The 25,294-nt window shown below is 41.4% G+C and overlaps 1 protein-coding gene across 1 annotated transcript in view; it reads left to right on the top strand.

Moving 5' to 3' along the window:
- The window catches only part of TBC1D12 (TBC1 domain family member 12), a 198,777-nt gene that overhangs the window by 92,779 nt on the left and 80,704 nt on the right, over positions 1-25,294 (top strand). The window contains exons 3-4 of the mRNA XM_030203044.1: positions 13,465-13,521; positions 19,945-20,060. Coding sequence (XP_030058904.1) covers positions 13,465-13,521; positions 19,945-20,060 — 173 coding nt within the window. The remainder of the gene's footprint in view (positions 1-13,464; positions 13,522-19,944; positions 20,061-25,294) is intronic.

Here is a 25,294-nt window from a genome sequence, read left to right as displayed (position 1 = left end):
CCCTTAGGGCTATGGTAATGGTGTAGAGTTGTGGGGAGTGGGGTTTTTTTTGGGGGGGGGGGATTTGGGGGGGCTAAATAAGCAAGGGAAGGGAGCTATACACCTGAGAGCTATTTTTAATTTTTTTTTTTAAATTTTTAGAAGTGCCCCCTAGGGTGCCCGGTTGGTGTCCTGGCATGTCAGGGGGGCCAGTGCACTACAAATGCTGGCTCCTCCCATGACCAAATGCCTTGGGTTTCGCCGGGTTTGAGATCGCCGGCATTTGTTTCCATTATGGCCAAAAAACGATGCCGGCCATCTCAAACCCGGCGAAGTCTGACATTTGGCCGGGCCCAACCTTATTAGCGAAGAAAAAGATGGCCGGCCATCTTTTTCGAAAATACGGTTGGCTCCGCCTGCTTGCGGCGCCAGCGCCGGAGATGGCCGTCTATAGAGATGGCCGGCGCCTTTCGATTATGCCCCTCAAAGTCATCATGGATTTTGTGAAGGGAAATCTTGCCTCACCAATCTACTACATTTCTTTGAAGGGGTGAACAAACATGGATAAAGGTGAGCCGGTTGATATTGTGTATCTGGATTTTAAGAAGGCGTTCATGAAAGTGTATCTGGATTTTTAGAAGTACTTCATGAAAGACTCCAGAGGAGAGGACATTGGAGAGTCATGGGATAGGAGGTAGTGTTCTATTTTGGATTAAAAAATGGTTAAAAGATAGAAAACAGAGAGTAGGGTTAAATGGTCAGTATTCTCAATGGAGGAGGGTAGTTAGTGGTGTTCCCCAGGGGTCTGTGCTGGGACCGCTGCTTTTTAGCATATTTACAAATGACCTAGAGATGGGAGTAACTAGTGAGGTAATTAAATTTGCTGATGACACAAAGTTATTCAAAGTCGTTAAATCGCGGGAGGATTGTGAAAAATTACAAGAGGACCTTACGAGACTAGGAGACTGGGCGTCTAAATGGCAGATGACGTTTAATGTGAGCAAGTGCAAAGTGATGCATGTGGGAAAGAGGAACCCGATTCATAGCTACGTCATGCAAGGTTCCACATTAGGAGTCACAGACCAAGAAAGGGATCTAGGTGTCGTCATTGATGATATGTTGAAACCTTTTGCTCAGTGTGCTGATGCGGTTAAGAAAGGAAATAGATTGTTAATTATTTTTAGGAAAAGAATGCAAAACAAAAATGAGGATGTTATAATGCCTTTGTATCGCTCTATGGTGCGACCGCACCTCGAATATTGTGTTCAATTCTGGTCGCCACATCTCAAAAAAGATATAGTGGAATTAGAAAAGGTGCAGAGAAGGGCGACGAAAATGATAAAGGGGATGGGACGACTTCCGTATGAGGAAAGGCTAAAGCGGCTAGGGCTCTTCAGCTTGGAGAAAAGGAGGCTGAGAGGAGATATGATAGAGGTCTATAAAATAATGAGTGGAGTTGAACGGGTAGATATGAAGCGCCTGTTTACGCTTTCCAAAAATACTAGGACTAGGGGGCATGTGATGAAACTACAATGTAGTAAATTTAAAACGAATCAGAGAAAATGTTTCTTCACTCAACGCATAATTAAATCTGGAATTCGTTGCCAGAGAATGTGGTAAAGGCGGTTAGCTTAGCGGAGTTTAAAAAAGGTTTGGACAGCTTCCTAAAGGAAACGTCCATAGACCGTTATTAATTGGACTTGGGGAAAATCCACTATTTCAGGGATAAGCAGAATAGAATGTTTTGTACTTTTTTGGGATCTTGCCAGGTATTTGTGACCTGGATTGGCCACTGTTGGGAATAGGATGCTGGGCTTAATGGGCCTTTGGTCTTTCCCAGTATGGCAATACTTATGTACTAAATTAACATTGATGTGGTATGCCTCAGGTTTTGCTCTTAGGATTCTTTGTACTCCGTAACTTTGTAAGCAATATTGCCAAAGGTTTAGAAGAAATGTTGCCTCTTTGTGAATGACACAATGGCTATGACAGAATGGATACCACTGAAGGAGTAGACAAAATGAGAAATGATCTACTGTACTGATGGAAGAGCAGTAAAACACTTGGCAATGAAATGTTAATGCAAAAAAGCAGAGTAATGTCTTTTAGTTAAGTAAATTCAAAAGAGGTGTGTGTGTGATTTGTGGGTCTGGGGCTGATATGCATGAACCAAGAGAGATACCTTGGTGTGATAGTCAATAAAAGCTAAAACAGCTTTGCTACTACCTTCATTGTGATGCTCATGTAAAAGCATCAGAGGCAGGCTTATTTTTCATTCTCTCTGAAGAGTAAACGCTTCTGAATCGCACTCCCAAGTGCTGCATAAATGCCAGCACACTGAAGGGGTTTAATACAATCTAAGGTATTTTTCTGGCTTTTGAATTGGGTGATTTGTTTGATATTAGAGAAAAGGGTAAGTATTTTACATTGGTTGTCACTTGCTGGAATTAATTTTGTTTTATGGAAGGTAATTTTAGGAGGTAAAGTGTTTTTTTTAATGTGATTTTATCTTTTCCTAATGCTAATAATAGAAGTTTAATGAATAAAGGCTAATAATACTGCTAGTTTGAAGTTGTAGCAGTGTGGCCCTGCCTTGAATAGAATTGCATTGGCTCCCAGTTCAGCATGCATTGATTGTAAGATTTTGTGTCTTACATTTAAGTTGCTTTATAGAGATGCCCCATCTTATGTGATGCGATTAACTTGACCGGGTTTGGTCAAGCATGTAAAAGGTTGCTTCATAAAAATGTTTGTGTCATATTGTTTATCCTCTACCTGTAAAAAAAAAAAAAAACCCCAAACAAAACAGTTTGGCACTGTTTTCCCAACTCTGTGGAATTCACTACCATTATCTCCTGCGGTGTGAATGCAGTTGTTTTAGATTTAGAAAATTGTTGACAACTTGGCTTTTTATGCAGTATTTTGTTTGATTATATGATGATGTTTTGAATATCATGACTATATTCATGTTGCATTGGTTGTTTTATGTTGTTGTAAACCACACAGTGCTCATGGTCATAAGGATAAATAAAAATTCTGTTTAAATTAAAAAATTATTTTTCTCTCTCTGTCCCTAATTTCCAATCTTACTGTGGTTTATGGTTGTTTAGCTTTTAAAATACTGCTCTTTAAATCTGGGAAGCAAAAATAGAGCAGTTTACAATAAATTAATTTACAAAAAGATAGAAAATAATTAAAGGATATAACAGAATAGAGAGAACAAAAGGAAATCAAAGACACACTGTAGTGGTACTGCATAGAGAGAGAAAACGTCTAAATCATATTTGCCTTGTACCATAGACAGCAAGAGGTCAGAAATAGAATACAATTTAAAAGCTACATACATCTCACAACATAAAAATATAGGGAGCAAGGGATAGGTATGGACTGGGAGTCTGGTTGTCCAGCCAGCATTTTGGCTAGAAAGCAAAATCTTCAGTAAATAAGTTTCCATCACATTTTACAATTTTGGCTGTGAGTGTTCTAGCTGTAAGTGGCCTGGGAGTGAATTCCATAAAGGGGTGGGGGGGGGGGGGTAGAGGCTGTTCACTAGAAAGCAGAACATGTAGAATTGAGACTGGCATGAGACACAGGAGGAATATGCAAACAGTCACTGAGGGAGCGAAGCATCCTTACTGGGGTATAGAGGATAGTTAAGGAAGAAAGATAACAAGGGTTACCATTGTGAAGAACCTTGGGGTGGGGGGTTAAAATAAGGATCTAAATTGAACAGGGAACTAGTGGTTACACTTAAGAAGCGGAGTGACTTGATCAAAAGCCTTTCCATGGCTAAGGACCCTAACAGCACTATTTTGAACTGATTAGAGGCGGCAACGAAGGGCATGATTGAGAGGCTGCTACAGTAATCCAGTCATTTAATTAATAATGCAAACAATAGTTATCTGAGATGACCCTGTTTTGCAAAGGGAGTATCAATGATAGTTTACTTCTGCATATCTAACTGCTTTTTATGGCTAGAATTAGTTTAGTGTTTCTGTTTCCTGTATATATCTGATATATCTGTTATATTTTGCTTTAATAATTTCTTTAGTGGTTGGGTATATTCCTGATTTAGGGGAAAACCCCCCAAAACAAAACAAAACCAGAAAACCCCACTGGTTTGGAAACACTGTTTTTCTGGCTCTGGTACTACACTATAGTCTCTTGGTTTAGACAGGTTTTGGCTCCTAGCCTATAGATTCAGACTGTTATACCCAAAGTCCCACCTACCCCTGGGCTTTCTGTACCTATATATGTAACCCAAATAATATCTACCTTATTTCTCAAGGTAACATTTTGGTAATCTTACTGATTGGTATTCCTTATCATATTTCACCTGTTCATTCTCTTCAACCAATCAACATGACTTTCATTCAGTGTAATAACTATGATTCATTGGTCCTAAGGAGGGCCACCTAGAGGCGTAGGGTTTGCCCTATCTATCTCCAGCTCTCTTTGAGAGAGAAGATCAATAGACTCAAACAAGAATTGGTTGCCATTCAAGAAGCTTTCAGGACTACACAGCATCCAGCCAATTTATATTTACCACCACTGCCACAGAGGATAAAAAAAGTCCAAGCATAAATGGGTCTCTTTAGGCTGACTGTCACAGAGGCATCCTCCATCCCAGTTGCCTCTACATAATTTTTTTTGCTGTACTAGAGCATTATGATAGAAGTAAGAACTGAGGTGAAGCCAGAGACAAAAACATAACTTAATGCAAAAGTCACCCAGAAAGCATCGACAAAGCAGTTCAAAACAGAAGATGCACAGAAAACAGAGGGAAGGGTTAAATGGTCATTTCTCTCAATGGATGAGGGTGAACACTAGAGTACTGCAGGGATCTGTACTGGTTCTATTTAACATTTATAAATTATATGGAGATCGGAACAGTGAGTGAGTTGATCAAATTTGCAGATGATACAAAACTATTCAAGGTTGTTAAAACACGTGCGGACTGTGAAATATTGCAGGAAGACCTTAGGAAATTGGAAGACTGGGCATCCAAATGGCAGATGAAATTTAATGTGGACAAATGCAAGGTGATGTACATTAGAAAGAATAATCCGAATCATAGTTACCTGATGCTAGGGTTCACCTTGAGTGTCAGCACTCAAGAAAAAGATCTGGGTGTCATTGGAGATAATACGCTGAAATCTTCTGTTCAGTGTGTGACGGTGGCCAAAAATCGCAAACAGGATGCAAAGAATTATTAGGAAAGGGATGGTGAATAAGACCGAAAATACTATAATGCCTTCATATCGCTCCATGATGCGTCCACACTTTGAGTATTGCGTTCAGTTCTGGTCATCTAGGGTGTGGTAGGGGGTAAGATGTATAGTTGTTATGATGGAATTTTCAGGAGTTGATGGTTTGAATTGATTGCTGTTTTAATGTCTGAGCTTGTACAAATAAAGCTGTGGCCACTTTATTGACAATAGTGGTGTGAGGTATATTTGTTTGTGGGTTGAGAGGATGGTTGTATGTGAGTGCCAAGGTAATGAGTTGGAAAAATTACATGTTGTTCTTGACCAAGGTTTGAAGTAAAAGAGGAAAAACGTTTACCTTGTGGGCAAGGGTTATCCAGATGAAAGCTAAAAACCCTTAAGATAAGTAAGGTAGAATAATGCATCACTTCATCTGATAGGAACTGAGAGAATGATTCCTAAAGCACAGAGTTAAATGCAAAAATGAAGTATACTAGAAAATATGTAAAGGCAAAGGTAGCAATAATTGTATGAGCAAAAACTCTGAATAGTATCTGTTGAAAGCTCAATAAACAGAAAGATAGTTGTTAACAATAAGGGCTACACTATATAAATTGATATACTAATTAGGGGGAATTGTGCAGAATTACTTGCCATTGGTTGGAAGAGAAGAATAAGGAAGTAATTTAGAGCAATTGTTGGCTGTTTAAATAGAACACTTAAGTATATTTCAGGGAGCCTGATTAGTAATATCTTATTCAATCTTTGAGGTGATTATTTTCATCTGTCTGGCCTTTGTTGCATCATAGACAACTTGATATTGGAAAGTGAACCACAGTAGTCTGAGAGGATAAGTCTACCTCCTTCATATCCCATAACAGTTGAGCAAGGAAGCAGCACTGCACACAAGTTATCAGGGTGCAGAGGTATATAGTTTCAAAGAAAAGAGGCTAGCTGATTTATTTGCAGGACAGCTAAGGAAAAGGTAAGGAATTTCTTTCAACAAATACTAAGGCTTCTTACAACAGAAGGATATCTGGGAAACATCGGGTCATCAAAGCTGTTGTCACTTTTAATTCTTCTCCCTCTGTCCAGACATATATCCTGATAGACAGTGAGAAACTAGTCCAGTGTGAAAGATAACCTGCAGGTTGACTTCCTTAAAAAATAAATAACAGAACTGAGAGAGAAGGTGGCAAGTCTGATATGCATTTATAACAGTGAGGACTGTGTCAGCGAAATGTTTCTTGAGACATCCAAGATAGAAGAACACCAGCAGAGGGGGAAGTAAAAGTGGACTGGAAGCTGACAGCTGGACATTACCAAACCCAGTAAAATTTATACTTGACTCCATCTTCACTTGAGCTGAAGAACGGATATGTAGCCCTGGAACTGGAAGAAGAGGAATAGGAACTTGTAAATACCAGAGCTGTAGGATCAGAAATCATCATGCCTAGGAAGCGAAAGATAGTGATATTGGTTGAATCTCTTCTGAGGAGTGTAGAGGCATCTATTTGCTAAACAGACATGATGTCTGGGGTGGTATACTGTCTGCCAGATTCAAAGATCCAGGACATTACAGGGAAACAGTGCAGCAAGAAGGCAACTAAAGAAAGCTGGGAGGAGCAGTTTAGTTGGTGGACGGGTGACTGCTGCCCTGACCGGACCCGCACAGCAAGCAGCAACATGAAAACCAACAGGGCAACTCCACCAAAGCCCCACTGGAGACCATCCCAGTGTTTGCATGACCCCATGGGATGCAGGAGGTGAACTGGTGAAGAGCTCTCCCAAGTAACCCGTTGAAGGGGGGGGGGGGGGGGCTGTGATACCCAAGATGATTGCAGGGAAGAAGACTGAAAGAGGAGAAGACCATAATGGCTGACTGGGCAGTGGCTGACTTGTGCTATCACCCGGGTGCCCCCCAGGGGACACTGCAACGAGGAGGCAGTCAAAAACAGGCTGAGAGGGGCAACCAGGTCCACACAACAAGCTGCGAGTGCAGTAAGAAAGCAGACTGGGCCTGGGAGGGGCGACTCCCTCCCTGACCAGGCCCAGTAAGCTGCGAGTGCAGTAAGAAAGCTGACAAAAGAAGGCTGGGAGGATCTGCTGAGCCGTTGGATGGGGAACTCCTGCCTTGACCAGGCTGCACAGCAAGTCTTGAGTGCCACATGTGCCGCTGTGGCATTCTGTGACAAGGAAAGATGGGAGAGACATGTGAGCAGCTCTGCTAAAGCCTTATTGGAGACCATCCCAGTGTGTACATGGCCCGAGAACGCAGGTAGCAAGTTGGTAAAGTGCTCTGCCAGGTAACCCGTTGAGGAGGTGCTGAAGTACCCGAGGTGGTTACGGGGGAGAGACACAGCAGAGGAAAAGATTGAGGTGGCTGCTAGTAGGGCCGTGGTTGACTCGCGCTACCATCTTACACCCCTTCAAACGCAACATTGGGTACAACAGAAGTAGGGATGCTATGGACTACTTCAAATGCACAGCACATTTCTACATTGAAAATGGGGAATGATCCATCTCTCAAAAAGTTAATACTCATCCTATACTCTGCTAAGTTCCACAGCCCTCAACCTAGGAGAGGTTTTGATCATCCCTGGCCTTTCCCACATTGGACTCAACACGAAAGCATCTGTTTCTAAAGAAGGAGGGTTTTCATTTCCTTGAAACACTGCCACAACACACATACTATGGGACAGGGATAAAAAGCTACACAAAGCACACAAATGCCAACTAACCAAGATACACTGCAGAAATATACCCAAGGTATGCTATCTACCAATCCCAATAGGCTACATAAATGCACGTTCAGTAGCTCACAAGAAAGAGATTGTTAGAGACTTGGTGGAGGAGGAGAAACTAGGAACCCTTTTTGTAACACAAACATGGCTATGCTCCAAAGATGATCCCATTCTGAATGACCAGTGTCCTCCAGGGTATAAAGTTCTACATTTTGGAGAGCTCTCTCTAAGGTGGAAATGGCATTTTCTGGATGTATGATCCAACTTTGTAATTTCTCTGGAGAGGCTGCATCCAAATTGTTCTCCTTGGAGAATGTCCTGAGATTGCAGGGTCTAACCATGCAGGATTACACTAATGGGGTAATTCTGTACAGATCACCTAGAGTTAGGCATCTAAAGTGTGTGTGCTAAGCACAAATTTAGTAGCGACAATTAAGCGCTTAATTGCCGTTACAGAATTCATGCTTAGAAGTCCACAGTTACACATGTAAGTTTAGGTGCAAGCACTTACATGAATTGTGCATAATTGACAATATTCTAAATGCTGAGTGCATAACTGGCACGTTCCTCCTGCATAACCATGCCCTTCTCGTGTCCCTGTCTTAATATTATAGAATAGCACCTAACTACAGTTTCACCTATAACTGTAAATTAATACCAATTAACTCAATCAATTATTGGTTGTTAGTGTCAATTCACACCGTTAGGTAATTAACTTGTACACAATTGGCACTATTCTATAAATTGCACAAAGTTTCATGCTAAGTGCAAAAATTTGTACACAAGACTATAGAATGAGGGGGTAAGCATCTTGACTCTGAGGCAGTTAGTACTGCTCTAGTTAAGATCAGTTTTCTGCTTGAAAATTAAAATTGAAATGTTGGAAGATTGGCTCCCTGAAAATAATTTTTATATAATTTTCAAATAACACACAAGCAAATCACTTGTTACAGAAAAACAGAAAAGGTATTATAATTCAGGTAAAATAATAATAAAAAAATACTAAACTCTTCATTAGACCACAAAAAAGGAAAGAGTGGCCTAAGTATCTGTGGAGATCTTAGAGGTAAATAAAGACAAAAAAACAGCAACCGACTAACATGACATAACCCCCAAGATTAGACTATAATACCAACTAAGTACTAATTCCATTGGCAATCTTAAGGCCTAAAAAGGCTTTAATCTGCGCTGGAACGTAGAAAACATACTTTATTCCTAAATAGCGAACTAAACATTTGCATGGGTATGCCCATAAAAATGATGCTCCTAGTTTCTTCTCACATAGCCAAGAACGTTTTCTTCTATCCTGTGTAGTTTTTGTAACATCTGGATATTAACCACAGAATGTCATTTGAGAATTCAGAAAGTACATTTTCTCCACAGCATTTAAATCTTGTTCAAAAACAAATGACGAAAGCAATGTAGCTCTCTCCTGAACATCTAATAGTGAATCTTCAGAAACAGCAGACATATATCTTTTAATTCATTTTTTTTTCCTCTTGAACTTTTGCTTGACACCCCTCCGTGGCAATTGTTGAGGCTTTTGTGGCATTTGGAACATTGAGAATTTCAATTAAGTACTTCTTGAAGTAATCAGCCGGATTTATACCTACAGATTTAGGAAATTTCAATGCACACAACTTTAATCTTCTGTTAAACTTCTCAGTTTGTTCTATTTTATGGTGAATCACAGTTCTATCCTTAACAATTGCTACCATTGTCTCTAAGGGGGTCTTTTACAAAAGGTGCACTAGCATTTTCAGTGTGTGCTAATGATTAGTGCATGCTAAATGCTAGAGATGCCCATGGGCGTCTCTAGCATTTAGCGAACGCATGTTTAACAGTCATGCTAAATACATTAGTGCGCTTTTGTTAAAGGGGGCCCTAAGTACTTTAACCTCTAATTATGTCTGCTGTACTTGTTCCATCAATCATGCTTAACTTTTTCTATATTTTGAGATAGTAAACTTTACCAGCAAGATTGAAGACTTCTTGGCTAGATTTTGAGACATTATTAAGCCTCTGTAGAACCCACTAAATACTTTTCAGGATCACCACTGCGGGAGCCAATAAATCAAACATGGCTCTAGAGTTCTCTCTCTCTGCACTTGATTCACTGACTCTGTCTCCCTCAGAAGAGGGATCTAGTCTAGCAACATCAGACTCTGGAATTTCCACGGACAGAGTCCATACAACTGCTGGACAAGGTGGAGTGTTTGATGTTGGAGGGGACAGTGTACATCATGCCCCAGAAGAATGGAGGCTCTATCCTCCAAACTCACAGCAGAGCCCACTTCTCTTGGCAGCTTCTGGGGCAGTTTTTGGTGGACTAGCACTCCAGTGTTTGTTGAACTGGTGAGAAAGTTCAAGCCAGAAAGGGAACAGCTTTTAAGAACCCCCTTCCTATTAGTATGAGGCATTATTGTCAAAGAAAACCAGAAAATGCCAACATAGCATCAGAAGAGGAAAGACCCGCCGAACTATTGCGTTGCCATGCTGGCCATGCCCCTGAATCTCCTGTGCAAATTGAGGTTTCTTAATTTTCCTTTTTTGTAGTTTAATTTCTCCTAAGGAGATGTTGACTCAATACTTGTGGATGTTCATATGGATCCTTCATCACTCCCTGTAATTTTAAAAATATGCTGTGTTCCTAATTCAGTTAAGATGATCACAGCGGGTGTTAGTAATGATCCATTAGATGTCAGCATGACCTTTAGACATACAGGAACCTGCATTATAGGGATACTTTACTGGTCACCTTTATGAATATGAGTGGATATGATTTGGCCTTATCTGTGTTTTTTAAAGGCTCAATTAACATTCTTCCATCAGAAAATTTGTGTTTATCCAGATGGTCTCCTGAAACTCAAGAAGCTCATTGAGAGCTTCTTAAATTATGTACGAGGGTTTTTAGTTTTTTTCTTAAGTATCCAAGGCATGTTTAGTGAAGGATCAAGGCAAAGATTGTTTTTTATAATCCTGCATGTACATAAGAACTAAATATTGCCATACTGGGACTGACTGAAGATCTATCAAGCCCAGTATCCTGTTTCAACAGTGGCCAATCCATGTCACAAGTACCTGGCAAGATCCCAGAATAGTAAAACAGATTTTATGCTGCTTATCCTAGATATAAGAAGTGGATTGTCCCAAGTCCATCTTAATAATGGCTTGTTGACTTTTAGGAAATTGTCCAAACCTTTTTAAAACCCTGCTAAGCTAACGGCTTGTACTACATTCTCTTGCAACGAATTCCAGAGTTTAATTACACTTTGAGTGAAGAAATATTTTCTCCTGTTTGTTTTAAATTTACTACTTAGTAGCTTCATTGCATTCCCCTTAGTCCTAGTATTTGTGGAAAGAATTAACAAGTGATTTACCTCTACCTGTTCCACTCCACTTGGTATTTTATAGACCTCTGTCATATCTCCCCTCTGCTGTCTCTTCTCCAAGCTGAAGAGTCCTAGCCGCTTCAGCCTTTCCTCATAGGGAAGTCGTCCCATCCCTTTTATCATTTTCGTCACTCTTCTCTACCTTTTCTAATTCCGCTATATCTTTTTTTGAGATATGGTAATCAGAATTGCACACAGTATTCGAGGTATGTATCGCACCATGGAGCAATACAAAGGCATTATAACTTTATACTAAGCTTATGGTAGCAGATACCTGGAATCAACTAGAGGTGTCCCATTTGCACCACTAAACATTTTTTTTTATTGCAACGGATGTTTCCAACACCAGTTTGGAACCCACTTTACCTTTCAGCTTATTCAGGGAACCTGATTGCAAACTGAATTGTTGCTCCATATGAATTGTATGGAGCTCTGAGTGATATTCTGCTCCCTCCAAGTGTTCACACATATTGCTCAGTATTTATTCAGATGGGCAATCAAGTTGTCTTGGAGAATTTCTCAGAGCCCAAGAACAGCTGATTAGTAATCAACCAGTCGGCATACAAGAAGGGAGGGGGGAGGCTTCACGCTATTGATGGTTAGGCAGTATTGTTGAAATTAGGCTAGATTATTACAGCTTTGCTGTTTGTTCCTTAGAAGTTGACCTGGTTTTGTTTCTCCCTGTCAGCCTATTATGTTCTCTTCAGTAGGCTTGCAGCTCCACAGCACAATAATTTATTGATTCTCGAAAGGGCTTTATGTCAAGCCACCATTGCAGAAGCCTCCTGTCTCATGGGACCTTAATGTGTTCCTTACTTTTTTAAATGAAGATGCTGTTTGGGCTAATGTAGTCTACTTCACTTGCACCTGGAAAGTTCTCTTTTGAGTAGCAGTTACTTACTTTTCTAGTCAGTGAGCTCCATGCCTTGCTCACTTCTAAACAGTATACTATGTTTCATCACAACTAGTTGTTCATACTCATTTGAAATTCCTACCAAAGGTGATCAGAATTTTGGATGCCAATGAGAAAATAGTTCTTTCTAGGTTTTGTTTTAAGCCTCCTAAGAAGTCCCTTGATATGTTGGACTGCAAAAGGGTTCTCGCTTATTACTTTAAAAGAACTGAATCGATCAGAAAATCTATACAATTGTTTGTCTCCTTCAACTTCAACAAAAGCTGTCTGTATTCCAGTTGCCAAATGAACTTTAGCCATCCTGCTACCAGTTCTGTTATAAATAAACTGACCAGTAATATCAGAGCCACTGGAGTTAATTAGCTGTCAGGAAACCTGCTTCTCTGGATAGGATGTGTAATTTAACAACCTGGTGTTCACATCATACCTTCATTTCGCACTACTGCTTAGATAAGTCCACAGTCAGAGACTGGACATTCAGTTAAGCTGTGCTAGCCAACCTGTCTATGTAGCATTAGAAACTCCTGTATTTTCCTTTATGACCAGACTGGTTCTGCATAATTTACATCTGACTTGAGCGGCCTTATGTTCAGAAGTCCCACACTTGTGTGGATGACTCTGTTCTGCTTGTTGTCTGAAAAAGTATTGTTTCTCATTTGTAGCAGATGTTTTCCCTAGACAGTAGGATTGATCAGATACACAGTCTCTCCAGTCTCCTTAAGAATTGCACTCCTTGAGTTATGAAACCAGCTGAGGGACTCAGGAGAGCATGTGTGTAGGAAGGACTATATATGCTCAGAATTTCACACTAATTTGAGTTGAGACACCTGTTCCAACCCAGTGTCGTCAGTTGACATCACCCATTTATGGGCCTGATAATTCTGCTGTCTAAGGAACACTGTTAAGGTACAAGTAAGAAATATAATGCTTTATTCTCCTATAATCTTGATTGGGATAGAATAGGATCATTTTGTTTGCTAATAGATGTTGCTTAGAATATTGTTGACATTACCTTCAAGATGATGCTATAGAATAAAACAGTTGTAAACACTATATAGCTTATGAATTTGGACAGTGAGAGATTAACCTGGCTTACTAGTAGAATGCATGACCTTTGTTTATCAGTTTACATTAGACAAGGCATGTTTAATATAAATGCTATTTTGTGTATAATATGTTTTCCTTTTAAACCCTTTTCACTAAGGCTTGACTTTTGTTTTTCTCATTAGGATGACAGTTCTGGCAGTCTAACATCAGTATCTACGCCAAATCTATTAAACACAGGGGTATGGAATTTCATATTTGTTTTTCTAGTTGGATTTTAACACCATGCATGGTACTTCTTAGCACCCATTCAGGAATAAATTGCACATCACATTGTCACACCAGCATGAATATCATTATGCTGAGTTGTCACAAAATTATCATTCAGTACTGCTACTTAAAAACAATAAACCACATACCAATCAGTCACAGTAGCATAATCTTAAACTAAGATAAATCTCTGCTGCTGTGGCCTACATTTGGTTATGATAAAACTAATTTTTATTTTCATTAAATGAAATAAAGTTTTTCTTTGCTTACACAAAGTGCATGCTGTTTCAATGTCACAATGGAATGGTAACTTGATAAAGGGAAGTGTAGTTTTTATTTTTTCAAATAGCTTATAAGGTTTAACCTATCGTTGAATTTCCCATTGAAAATACTTTGCAGAATGTTGTGTGTCTCATGCTCAGCTAAGTTATAATGCATAGCATTTATATTTTAAGAAGACAATGGAGCAAAATTTTAAGAAGTGCCAAGTAAATTTTAACTACTGTACATTTCAGGTTTCACAACTTAAGTACTCAGTGTTATTGCTTAGCCAGATGTTCAGTTAAGTTTATAGTCTATCCTGACATGTAGTTTAATTCTTAGATTAGCAACTTTTCAAAATATTTTTCTTTTTCTTAATTTAGTATTTACTCTGATCTTATTGAGGATTTCCTTTTGATTTATTCTAAATATTTGTTTTTGAGGAATTTTGAAGGAATAAATTATGGCTATGTTCCTTGTTTTAAAAATCTCCCTCATAGTAACATAGTAACATAGTAGATGACGGCAGAAAAAGACCTGCACGGTCCATCCAGTCTGCCCAACGAGAAACCTATAAGTGTATACCTTACCTTGAATTTGTACCTGTCCCCTTCAGGGCACAGACCATACAAGTCTGCCCAGCCCAACCACCAGTCCCTCCTTAAATCATTTTAGTGCACTAGGCATCATATAATCAATGTGACAATGACAGATTTTTATCACAGCCGTATTGCATTTGCTAGACCTGTATGCGGAGCATGGAGTTCAAAGTTTCAGGCATTGGTTTTGCCTTGAGAGTGATAAATATAAATGAGGATCTTAGATTGTTTTTGACTGTTCTAAAATTTGTTTTAGATAGTGTGTGAGTTTATTGAACATCCAGATATTCTCTTGCTTCTTGAACTCTTAAACTTTGGGATGGATTTCTGGTGTGGCTGAGTGCCTGACTTAAGAGGCCAAAATTGGGCTACTTAGTGTTTGAAGAATTTTTAAGTGGCTAGGTTTGCATCTGTTAATCATGCTGGCTAAATTTATTGTCTCCTATGTTTGAGAGTCTTGCTGTGCTCCCCCAAGCTAACCCTGCCCCTGGGCTGCCCACTTTTTAAGTGCTAAATTCAAACAAAGTCTGGATAAAGAGTGCATATAGCAGTGATGTCTCTGACTTCCTGGCACATATGGCTCTCTTGGAGCATCACTCTGCACTTCTTTGCATTAAATTTTAACTGTCAAACAGACCGTTCTTCTAACTTTTTCTGATCCCTTTTCATGTTGTCCACTCCCTTTGAGTTACCCACTGTGTTGCAAATCTTGATATTATCCACGAAAAGGCAGACCTTACCTTCTAACCCTAAGGCAATGTCGCTGTCAAATAGAATCAGCCCCAGCACCAATCCTGGAGGCACTTCACTACTCGTCGTTCCATCCTATGAGTGAATTCCATTAACCACCACCCTCTGGCATTTTGTCTGTCAACCAGTTTCTAATCTAGTTCACTACTTTGGGTTCTCACTTCAGCCTGTCAGGTTTATTCAAGAACCTCCTAAGAGGAACCATGTCAAAGGCTTCAAAATCCACATGTCTTCGATTGAATTTTCTGGTCACCCAATTAAAGAATTCAATCAGAATTGTTTGGTACGATTTACCTTTGGCAAAACCAAGTTGCCTTGGATCTTGTAATCCTTTGGATTCCAGGAAATCCACTATTCTTTCCTTCAGCAGCACTTCCATTATCTTTCCAATGCCTGAAATTAGGGTCCTGATTTCTATTTCTTCTCAGTCACCACTTTTGTGAAGAATGACCACATCCACTCTTCTCCAATCTCACGGAGGCTCTCCTGTCTCCAAAGATTTATTAAACAAATCTTTAAAAGGACCCAACAGAACCTCTCTGAGCTCCCTCAGTATCCTGGGATGGATCCTGTCCTGTCTCAATGCTTTGTCTACCTTCAGTTTTTCAAGTCATACATTAAAAAAACTCTTCCGTGAATGGTGCAATATCTACTTCAGAAGAAACTACAATCTTGGCCTGTAGTGTTTGTTTACCTTTGTATGCTTAAGACCTTGGGAAGAAAGTAGGAAACACTGTATGTGGATTGTTTGAGTGTAAAAAGCCAATACCATTTTTGGCAAAGATTTAGGTTATGTTTGAAGGAACTGCCTGTTATGGAAAAACTAGATATAGATGAAGCCCCCTTACTGTTTTGCCTGAAGTTACTACTATGAACATTTCCAGTTGAGGCTAGAAGCAGTAGTGATCATTGGAAGTTGTGAGGAAGCCGAAAGGGATTGGTTAAAGTGATTTAAAGGTTTTTACCAGCCTAAGACAGCTTTAAGATCTATTCAAGATATTAGATTGACATTTCATTCAAAGACTGTATGTCGATTGAAGAGAACATTTAATATCTCACTATATTGGGGAAGGGCTCAGAACTTTGGAATTCTTTGTCTCTGAATATCAGAGTTGTATCTGATTGTGAAATTTCGTTGTTTAGTGAAAACTTGGGTTATTTTGTAAATTATTTGGTGAATCTTTCTGATATTTGAATATCTTTGTTATAATTTTCTGTGGGATTTTGATTTATCTTCTATGTTTTAGTCTTTTATTCATGATGTATTTGGGCATATATTATGAAGATTATGTATTAGTATTTGTGGTACTTGTTCTTATTGTTCTGCACCTAGAACTAGTTTGGTTAAGCAGAATATAAATATGAAAATTAAATTAAATTTCAAGTATCTGACTCCCTGGTCAGCTTGCAGATGCACATGCTTGTTGAGGAAAACATGGGCTTACTGCCTTTGTCAAAGTTTTGTTGATACACCAGTATGTCTTGACAAACTGGTGGAGAACCACTGCATTAGACTGATATTCTCCTCTAGTTAACATTATAAGATTTCTTGTGGCTTGCCTGCTAGAAGCTATCCTCCTTTCCTGAGAAGGGTGGAAAGAAGTTATTAATATTTCAATATATGTGCTTTGAGTGCTTTTGAACGGATGTTCAGATGGAGAATCTTCCCTTGCTCATGAGTTATCAGTGAAGGAAATTGTTATTTCTGGTGAATATCTGGTAGAGTTGAAGAAATCAAACTTGATATGGGCAGTCTAGGACTCTGAGGATATTACACAGGACTTGTTCTAATGTGTCCTGGATATTAGTGAAATTGGATAAGCCTAGGAAAACCCTATTCCTGTGTGTATACTTGAGTAGAGAGGTGTGGTAGTCGTGCTAGTCCACTTTTAAAGGTAATCAATAGAAATAAAACAAAATAAAACATGGAAAAGAAAATAAGATACCTTTTTTATTGGACATATCTTAATACATTTCTTGATTAGCTTTCGAAGGTTGCCTTTCTTTGTCAGATCGGAAATAAGCAAATGTTGGTAGATGACAGTATATATAAGTGAAACATCAAAGCATTTCAGTGACAGTCTAACAGGATGTGGATGGATAGGTGAGATATGCATGGAGACAGGAGGGTGACAAACAGAGCAATACAACTTTATGGTTTATAATGGGCTACAAAACCCAGTTCTTTAAGTCCTGTCTGGTGGGTGTCAAAATATTCAATCATTCTGACTTCAAAGGTCTTACGTCCCTGTATTGTTTTAAAGTTACTTTTCAGGATTCTTACTATGAAATCACTGGTACAGTGTTCTGGTTTTGTAAAGTGCTGCCCCACAGGCGTGGCATCCTTGCTGGCACTGGCATTTTTCATGTGATGTCTATGTAAATTAAATCTTGTCTTTAGCATCTGGCTTTTCTCTCCAATATAGCATCCTTCGCCACATTTTTTACACTGAATGATATATACCACATTGGAAGATGACCATGTAAAGGATTCCTTTATGTTGAATATTTTTCCTTTGTGAATGACTGTGGGGTCCTGTGAAATGTTTTGGCATAGCTTGCAGCTGGATATATTGCAAGGATGTGTGCCATTCTCTTCTTTTTGAGTCTGTGTTGGGAGTTTACTTCTGATTAGCTTGTGTTTTAAGTTGGGTGGCTGTCGGAAAGCCAGCACTGGTAGGGATGGGAATATCTCTTTCAGTAATTCATCCTCCTGGAGTAGAGGCTGAAGATCCTTTATGATTTTTCTAGCTCTGGGTTGTATGTCACTATAAGGGGGATTCTGTCTGTGGCTTTTTTTTCTTTGTACTGTAGCAGATTTTCCCTGGGTGTTTTGAGGGAGGAGGCAATATTCTTGGAGATTATTTTGGGGTTGTAGCCTTTCTGTTTGAAGGATGCAGTCAGGATTTCAAGGTGTCTGTCTCTGGCCCTTGGGTCAGAGCAGATACGGTGGTATCTTGTGGCTTGACTATAAATAATAGATCTTTTTGCATGTGAAGGGTGGAAGCTGGAGTTGTGGAGGTAGCTGCATCTGTGTGTATACAGAAAGCCTTCAAAGCCAGGTTGTACTCTTATGGTTTCTTGTAGCAAAAGCCAGACAGTTTTTGGCCCCAGAGAAATGTATTGTTGGGTTTCTCGGATGCTGTAAGTTATCCTTTAGGTTCCAGGTATGGCTGAGTTTGTCAACAATCACAGAAGGTATGTTGCTGAGAGACAGCTGTCAAGAGAGCCTAGTTCCACATCTTCAACACCTCTTTATAAAAGATGTAAGATCCAGTTCTTTTTTGTTTGGTTATGATCAAAAGTTTTCACTAGAACAATAGTGCATACTGAAGCTGATGCATGTGGAGGCACCCACATGGATTTACATGGACTGTGGCTGCTATATTGCTGAGTAACACCACGAGGAATTGAGCTGAAAAACTTGTTCTGTGCGGGAGACTGGTTACTTTAAGGGTTGATTATAGCTCAGGAAATTCTTCAGCGAGGGGGGCATTTGCCCCCCAAGAAAAGCAGCACACATGAAAAGATGAAGGCCCATAGTGTAGTGGTGTGGAGCCAGACATGATTCAGGAACCATGAATAGCAGTGAAGACCCAGAACAAGCCATAGATCAGGAATGGAGGCTAGGTGAACAGCATGTCCACAAACTGAGCTCTAAATGGGCTGTTGGGCCAGCAATGATGTGTTTTCCTAGTCTTTCTTCTGTTTAGTCCTTAATCAGGAAACACCCATTGCTGGTCCAGTGGGATCTAATGTGGGCATCTACTGTTTTTAAGTCTAGAGGATAACTATCCCCTGACTTCTTTCTTGGTTATGGAGCTCCCATGGTTCTGCAGGTTGCCAGCACCAACTCCCAAGGGTCATGGCATTGATACATACTTCCCATATATATAAATATATATGTGGTAAAAATATATATACAATGTATAAAACTCAGAGCTATCTACAGATAGCCAATAATGATGATGACAACTTTATTTTTCAAATTCTCATAGTTTTAAAGTATCAGTTATCGGTGAAATGTGAAAATTAGACCATCATATTTTGTTCTTGTTCATGTTAGATAGCTCAGTTTTCTTTCCTCTTCTCTTCTCCCATCTTCCTTACTGCTTGATGTCCCTAGACCACTTATAGTCCTAAGGGGCTGTTTGAACCAAGTTAGTTGGAATTGTTGCTGTCTTTGAAACCTCCTAGAAGGAGTCTTTGAAAAGCCAGCTGCTGTAGTAAAAATCCTGTTAGCTGCCTATTGCAGGAGTGGGCGGGATCTGGGTGTGGCATGAGTGCACAGAGGTGTGGCTGGCTATGACAGCTAGCACAGTGGTCAGTACTACATACTAGCTGTTATGATTGCCAATAGCAGTCTGGTAGCATGCCTGCTGTCAAATCAAGATCTGCAGCAGCGCTCCAACCTGCACTTCCTCCCTGATACTGCTGCCTGAGTTGGTGTGTCCTCCAAATTGGTGCCTTTGCCCCCTAGTGGTAATCTCACAAAGGAGGGAATCGAGAGCTCTTTGTTGTGTTGGGACGGGTGGTAGGGAGGGGATCAGTGGCAATGTAGTTTCCCTAGAGTTTGTTGAATCTGTGTAATAGTGCACAAATCCGTAGTAGTTATTTAAGGTGATGTCTTTTTTTTTTTTTTAATGGTTTCATTAAGAGCCTGAAAAGTGTAAGAACTTCATATCTGTAGTATTTTAGAAATCAATATAGTATACACTAGTGAAATGTAATGAGATCTGACATATGAAGGATCCCTATAATGTATATGTTCAATAACATTTTCAGGAATATGAAGCTCGAACAGGAAAAGCATGTAAACCTCCACCCCAATCTATAAGACGTAAAAAATATGAATTTGAACCACTTTCAACCACAGCTCTTATTCTGGAAGATCGGCCTGCGTGAGTATTTCATATTTAGAAGTTAAATAGACTTTCCTTAGCATTAATGGCAAATTAATTCAGGAACAAATGGGTTATGACCATCTACTGGCAGGTGGAGCTAGAAGAAAGCATACTGAATTCTCTACATAGGACAGAGTGCATCCTGTCAGCCAGTATTTTCCTCTGTCTTCAGCAAATGGTGCATGATCTGTCTGATGCTCCTGGTCTCATCTGAGTGCTTCTGTTCCTGGTGGTCTGGTTCAGTAAAGCCTGGGAGTGCTAGGCTAATCTTGGGCCAGCCTTGGGGTACATTGGATGGTGCAAGGTCTCTCCCACCCCCTCTCCTGCCACTTCCTTCCCTTATTCTCCTTCCTCATGGGAAGAGAGCAGAATTTTGCTTGTGGTAGTTGGCAGTGACAGATTCTAAAACCGTGATTGCTGCCTGATATCGACAGCCCAGTCAGAGAACCCTTGGGCTGGGGGTACCGGTAAGGCTGCTATTGGGGTGAATACCCTTTAACTTCCTGCGCTGTCGGGTGCACAGAACAGCTTTGGGGCAGTGCACAGTGTGTTCCGCAGCACAGGCAGCCTTGGAATTCTAAGAAAAGATGCGGGAGCAGCTGGTCCTTGTGCAGGGGAATTTTTGGCACTCTTGCTGATGCCTTCCCGCACTGCAGCATCTCCTTTGTCATCGGTGGCAGCCACGTTGGATTTGGCTACCATGGATCAGGACATGCCAGGGGTGCCTCAGTCTTCCAGGGGGGCAGCAGCGGCTATGCTTTCGGGCCTGGTTGGCACTGAGTCTTCTTCTTAGGTGCCCTTCTCCCCTGAGATCATCCTGCTGATGCACCAGGCTTATTTATTGAAGTATGCCATGTGTGGGACTAACCCCCAAAGTGCTGTGCAGCAAGTGCTGCAGGATGTTATGTCTAACTGGAGGCATTTGTATAAGGCCTCTGAATTGGACCCTAGTCTCTCATCCTTCCCCTGCGCCCTCAGAGGGTGGAGTTTCTGCAGCTTCTTTGCAGTCGTGGTCCTGGAGATGCTGGAGGAGGAGGAACTGGGGCCTGAAGAGTCTGATGATCCACGGCAGTCCGCATGTTTTATATAGAGAAATTGCCTTCCTTTGTCACAAAATCCTTGGAGGTGCTGCAACATCCTCCCCTTCTGCCACTCAGTTGCATCCTCATCTAATTCTTCGATAGCCAGTACTAAGAAGCCTCCCATGTCTTTTCCTGTCCATGAGGCTGTGCAGGAATTGATTTCTGCCTAGTGGTCTATCTCGAATTTTCCAGCCTCAAGTTGGCAAAGACTATGTCCTGCCTGTACTCCATTTTGGCGGAGGAGCTACATAAATTAAGGTTGCCCAAGGTGGATGCTTTGATGGCTGCTGTGACAAAGAAGACCACTGTCCTGGTGAAGGGTGGCATGGCTTTGAAGGATGTCCAGGTTATGAAGTTGGGATCGGCCTTAAAGCTTTTCTTTGAGGTTTCGGCTGTCTCCTTACAAGTGGCTATTAGTAGTTCATATGCCGCCAGAACAGGCCTCGCTTGGATACAGTGTGAGATGGACTTTGCATCTGGTGCTGGAGGTTCGTGTACCCTTGATTTCACAGCTGTGGATTCAGGCTTAGCTTACTTAGCAGATGCGCTGTATGATTTGATTAGAGCCTCGGCCAAGCAGGTGGCATTGGTGGTTATTGCCAGGTGTTCGCTCTGGCTGAGGCATTGAACAGTGGATGCCGCAGCCAAACAATGCCTCACTAGATTACTCTTTTGAGGTAGGTTTTTTTTTTTTTTCAGATAATCTGGAGAGGTTGGTGAAGGACTTAGGGGACTCTAAGGTGCAGCGGTGCCCGAGAACAAGACAAAGAACTCCTGTAGCTTGGGTCAGTTTTGGGTTCGCTTTGGGACTCAAAGCACTATAGGCCTGGAAGTGCCCTCTCCTACCAGAGACCCAGATATCAACAGAGGCAGTCCTTTCAGACACAAGATATCCTGCCCAGTCCACCGAGCCCGCTTCTGTCTCTTATACATCACAATGATGAGGCACTGGTCCACTTTTCATAGGTAACCATAGGGAGGTGGCTGTCCAAATTTTTCGAGGAGTGGATCAGAATTATATCAGATCCATGGGTACTGGATCTTATCAAGACAGTTATAACAAGTTAGAGTTCTCCTCTCCAATCAGAGATTTTCATTGAATCTCCATGCAAGATTGATGCAAGTGAGAGGGGGTTCAGTCCACTCTGCAGACTGTTCTAGAATTAAAGGTGGTCCAGCCAGTGTTGGTGGGCAAATGGGGTTGGATCCAGTAGTCCATCTATTTTGTGGTTCCGAAGAAAGGAGGTTCCTTTCATCCGGTCCTTGTGCTCAATTTTGTCAACAGGGCCCTGCGGGTCAAACGCTTCCACATGAAGACTTTGTGCTCAATTGTGGCAGCTGTCCAGCTGGGAGAGTTTCTTAACTCGCTGGATCTCAAGGCCATCACAAGAGCACTTCCTTCAGTTTGCGGTACTGGGGAACATTTTCAATTCCACACAATGCCTTTCAGACTCGCTATGACTCCCAGGACCTTTTCCAAGTTCATGGTGGTTGTGGCAGCATTTGTGGAAGGGAGGGGATTTGGGTACATCCATATGTGGATGATTGGCTGATCAGAGCCTTGCCTGTCCAAGAGAGTGTTCAAGCCACCTCCAGGGTGAAATCGCTTTTTCAGTCATTGCATTGGGTAATCAACTTCCACAAGAGCTGTTTGGCTCTATCTCTGAGTCTGGAATATTTTGGGGTCCACTTCGATACCCTACAGGGGAAGGTGTTCCTTTTCGACCATAGGAGGGCCAAGCTTCAGTCTCAGATTCGCCTCTTGTTGGAATTTCCAAACCGTCATGCCTGGGATTATGTTTAGATCTTGGGGTCCACGGCAGTGACCCTCGATGTGGCCCCTTGGGCCAGAGTTCACATGCATCTTCTCCAGCAATCTCTCTTATCCTACTGGTCTCCCATGACCCAGGAATACTCCCTTTGGCTGTTCTGGTCACCGCAAGTGAGGATCAGCATGTTCTTGTGGCTCCAGTCAAGCAGTCTTCTCAAAGGGGTCTCCCTTACTATCCCAGCATGGGTGGTGGTAGTGACAGATGCAAGTCTGACCTGCTGGGGGGCCCCACTGCCTCCATCTCAATGCTCAAAGCCTGTGGAGCAAAACAAGAGCGAGTTGGCCTATCAGTCGTGTGGAGCTCAGGGCTGCCTTTTTGGCCCTGCTGGACTTTCAGCATGTCTTCGAGAGCACTCCAGTCCAGGTGCTCTTGGACAATGTCACAGGAGTGGCATGCATAAATAGGTAGGGTGGCACCTGAAGTACTCAGTTGGTGATGGATGCTTGTCTCGTAGTTCAATAAGCAAAGATTCATGTGCCTTTGATCTCGGTGGCTCACGTTGCAGGATCCATGAATGTTCAGGTGGATATTTTGAGCAGGAACTCCCTGGATCCTGGTGAATGGGAACTTGCATTGGGAAATTTTTCAACAGATTATGGATAGGTAGGGGATCCCAGTTCAATTTCTCATGGCATAGTGCCTGAATGTCAAAGTTCCTATGTTCTTCAGCAGAAAGAGAGAGTTTCTCTCTGAGGGAGTGGGTGCTCTGTCCCAGCCTTGGCTGAGGTCATGCCTGCTCTGCATTTCCACCCTGGCCCATAATAGGGAGGGTGCTTCACTGTATCCTTCATCCATGCTGGACAGGCCCAAGAGGTCTTGGTATGCAGATCTGGTCCATCTGCTAATTGACAGACTGTTCTGACTTCCTCCGGGATGGAGTTACTCCAGCAGGGGCTGGTTCAGCTGGAGGATCCATCCCGCTTTGGTCTTATGACCTGACTCGAGAGGGCCAAACTGAGGAACAAGGACTATTCGAATGCTGTCATTGCTACTTTGCTGTAGGCAAAAAAGCATGCTACTTTGGCTGCCTATGCTCATGTTTGGAGAGGGTTCAAGACCTGGTGTTCAGAGTAGTCTGTCTCTCAGCTACGCTCCTCCCTACCTCATATTTTGGCCTTCCCACAAGACTGGTTTGGAAGGGCCTATAACATTCTAACTTCAGGTGGAAGCTTTCAGCTGTTATAGAAGTCACCTACTTAATTCTTCTTTGGCTGCGCATCCTGACATCGTCTGGTTTTTTTTAAAGGAGTCAATTTCTTGAATCTGCCCCCTCTTCGTCCTCCGTGTCCAGACTGGAATCTGAATTTACTATGCTGTTCTCTTACCGTCATTTGAGCTCCTTCAGAAGGCAATGTTAAAGGACTTGACCTTGAAATCTGTCATGTTATGGCTATTGTTTTGGATCACAGAATTTCAGACTTGCAGGCCTCGTCATGTAGGGATCCTTTCCTTTGCCAAAGGTGGTTTCAGCCTTCCATCTAAATTAGCCACTGTTCCTCCCGTCTTTTCATAGGGAGCTTTATGGGGAGGATTTTGAGTCATTATGCTTCCTGGATATTCGTCACGTGCTTATCTGTAAGTTTCCAATGAATTCCACCAGTTGGATCCTCTTTTTGTCCTGTTCGCAGGGCTTAATAAGGGTACTGTGGTCTCTAAGGTGACAGTTGCTTGCTAGATGAAGGAAACTTATTGCTTTGGCCTGTGCTGGCCAGTAAGACGCCTTCCCTCTCTACTTTGTGGGCAGTGTCTTGTACTTTTTCTCTGGATAAGATCTGTAAGTCAGCGATGTGGTCCTCTCTGCACACCTTTTCTAAGCACTATCATTTTTGAATATCACAGCGTGGCAGATGCACTGTTTGGGGCATCAGTTATCTTTACAGCTATCTGTTTCCAGCCCAATGTGAGGACTGCTATATCCCATTTGTTCCTGGATTCATCTGCTGTTGATTGTAAGGATTGTAAATCTGTCTTGCCTGATAATTTTCTTTCCTTTAGTCACAGCAGATGAATCCAGGATCCCACCTATTTCTGTGTCTGGTATTCTTGGTTGGTTTCTCTGTTTAAGTTGTTGATTCAGGTTGCTACTGGGGCTAGTTCCATGAGGAGGATGTTTCTGAATCGGACTGTGAAGAATAAGAATGCTGACACATTGTCACTTTCTGCTTTGTTATGGGAAATACTAGCTGACCAGTATGCACTCCATACTATATAGCAGAGTTCATTATGCTTTTCTCTTTTTCCATCTGCTGATAGATGGTTGTAACCCATTTGTTCCTGGATTCATCTGCTGTAACGAAAGGAAAGAAAATTATTAGGT

This window comes from Microcaecilia unicolor, chromosome 5, assembly GCF_901765095.1.
Source record: "Microcaecilia unicolor chromosome 5, aMicUni1.1, whole genome shotgun sequence".
Lineage (NCBI taxonomy): Eukaryota > Metazoa > Chordata > Amphibia > Gymnophiona > Siphonopidae > Microcaecilia > Microcaecilia unicolor.
Note: the sequence above shows the minus strand (reverse complement) of the source record. Positions and strands in the feature narration are given on the sequence as shown.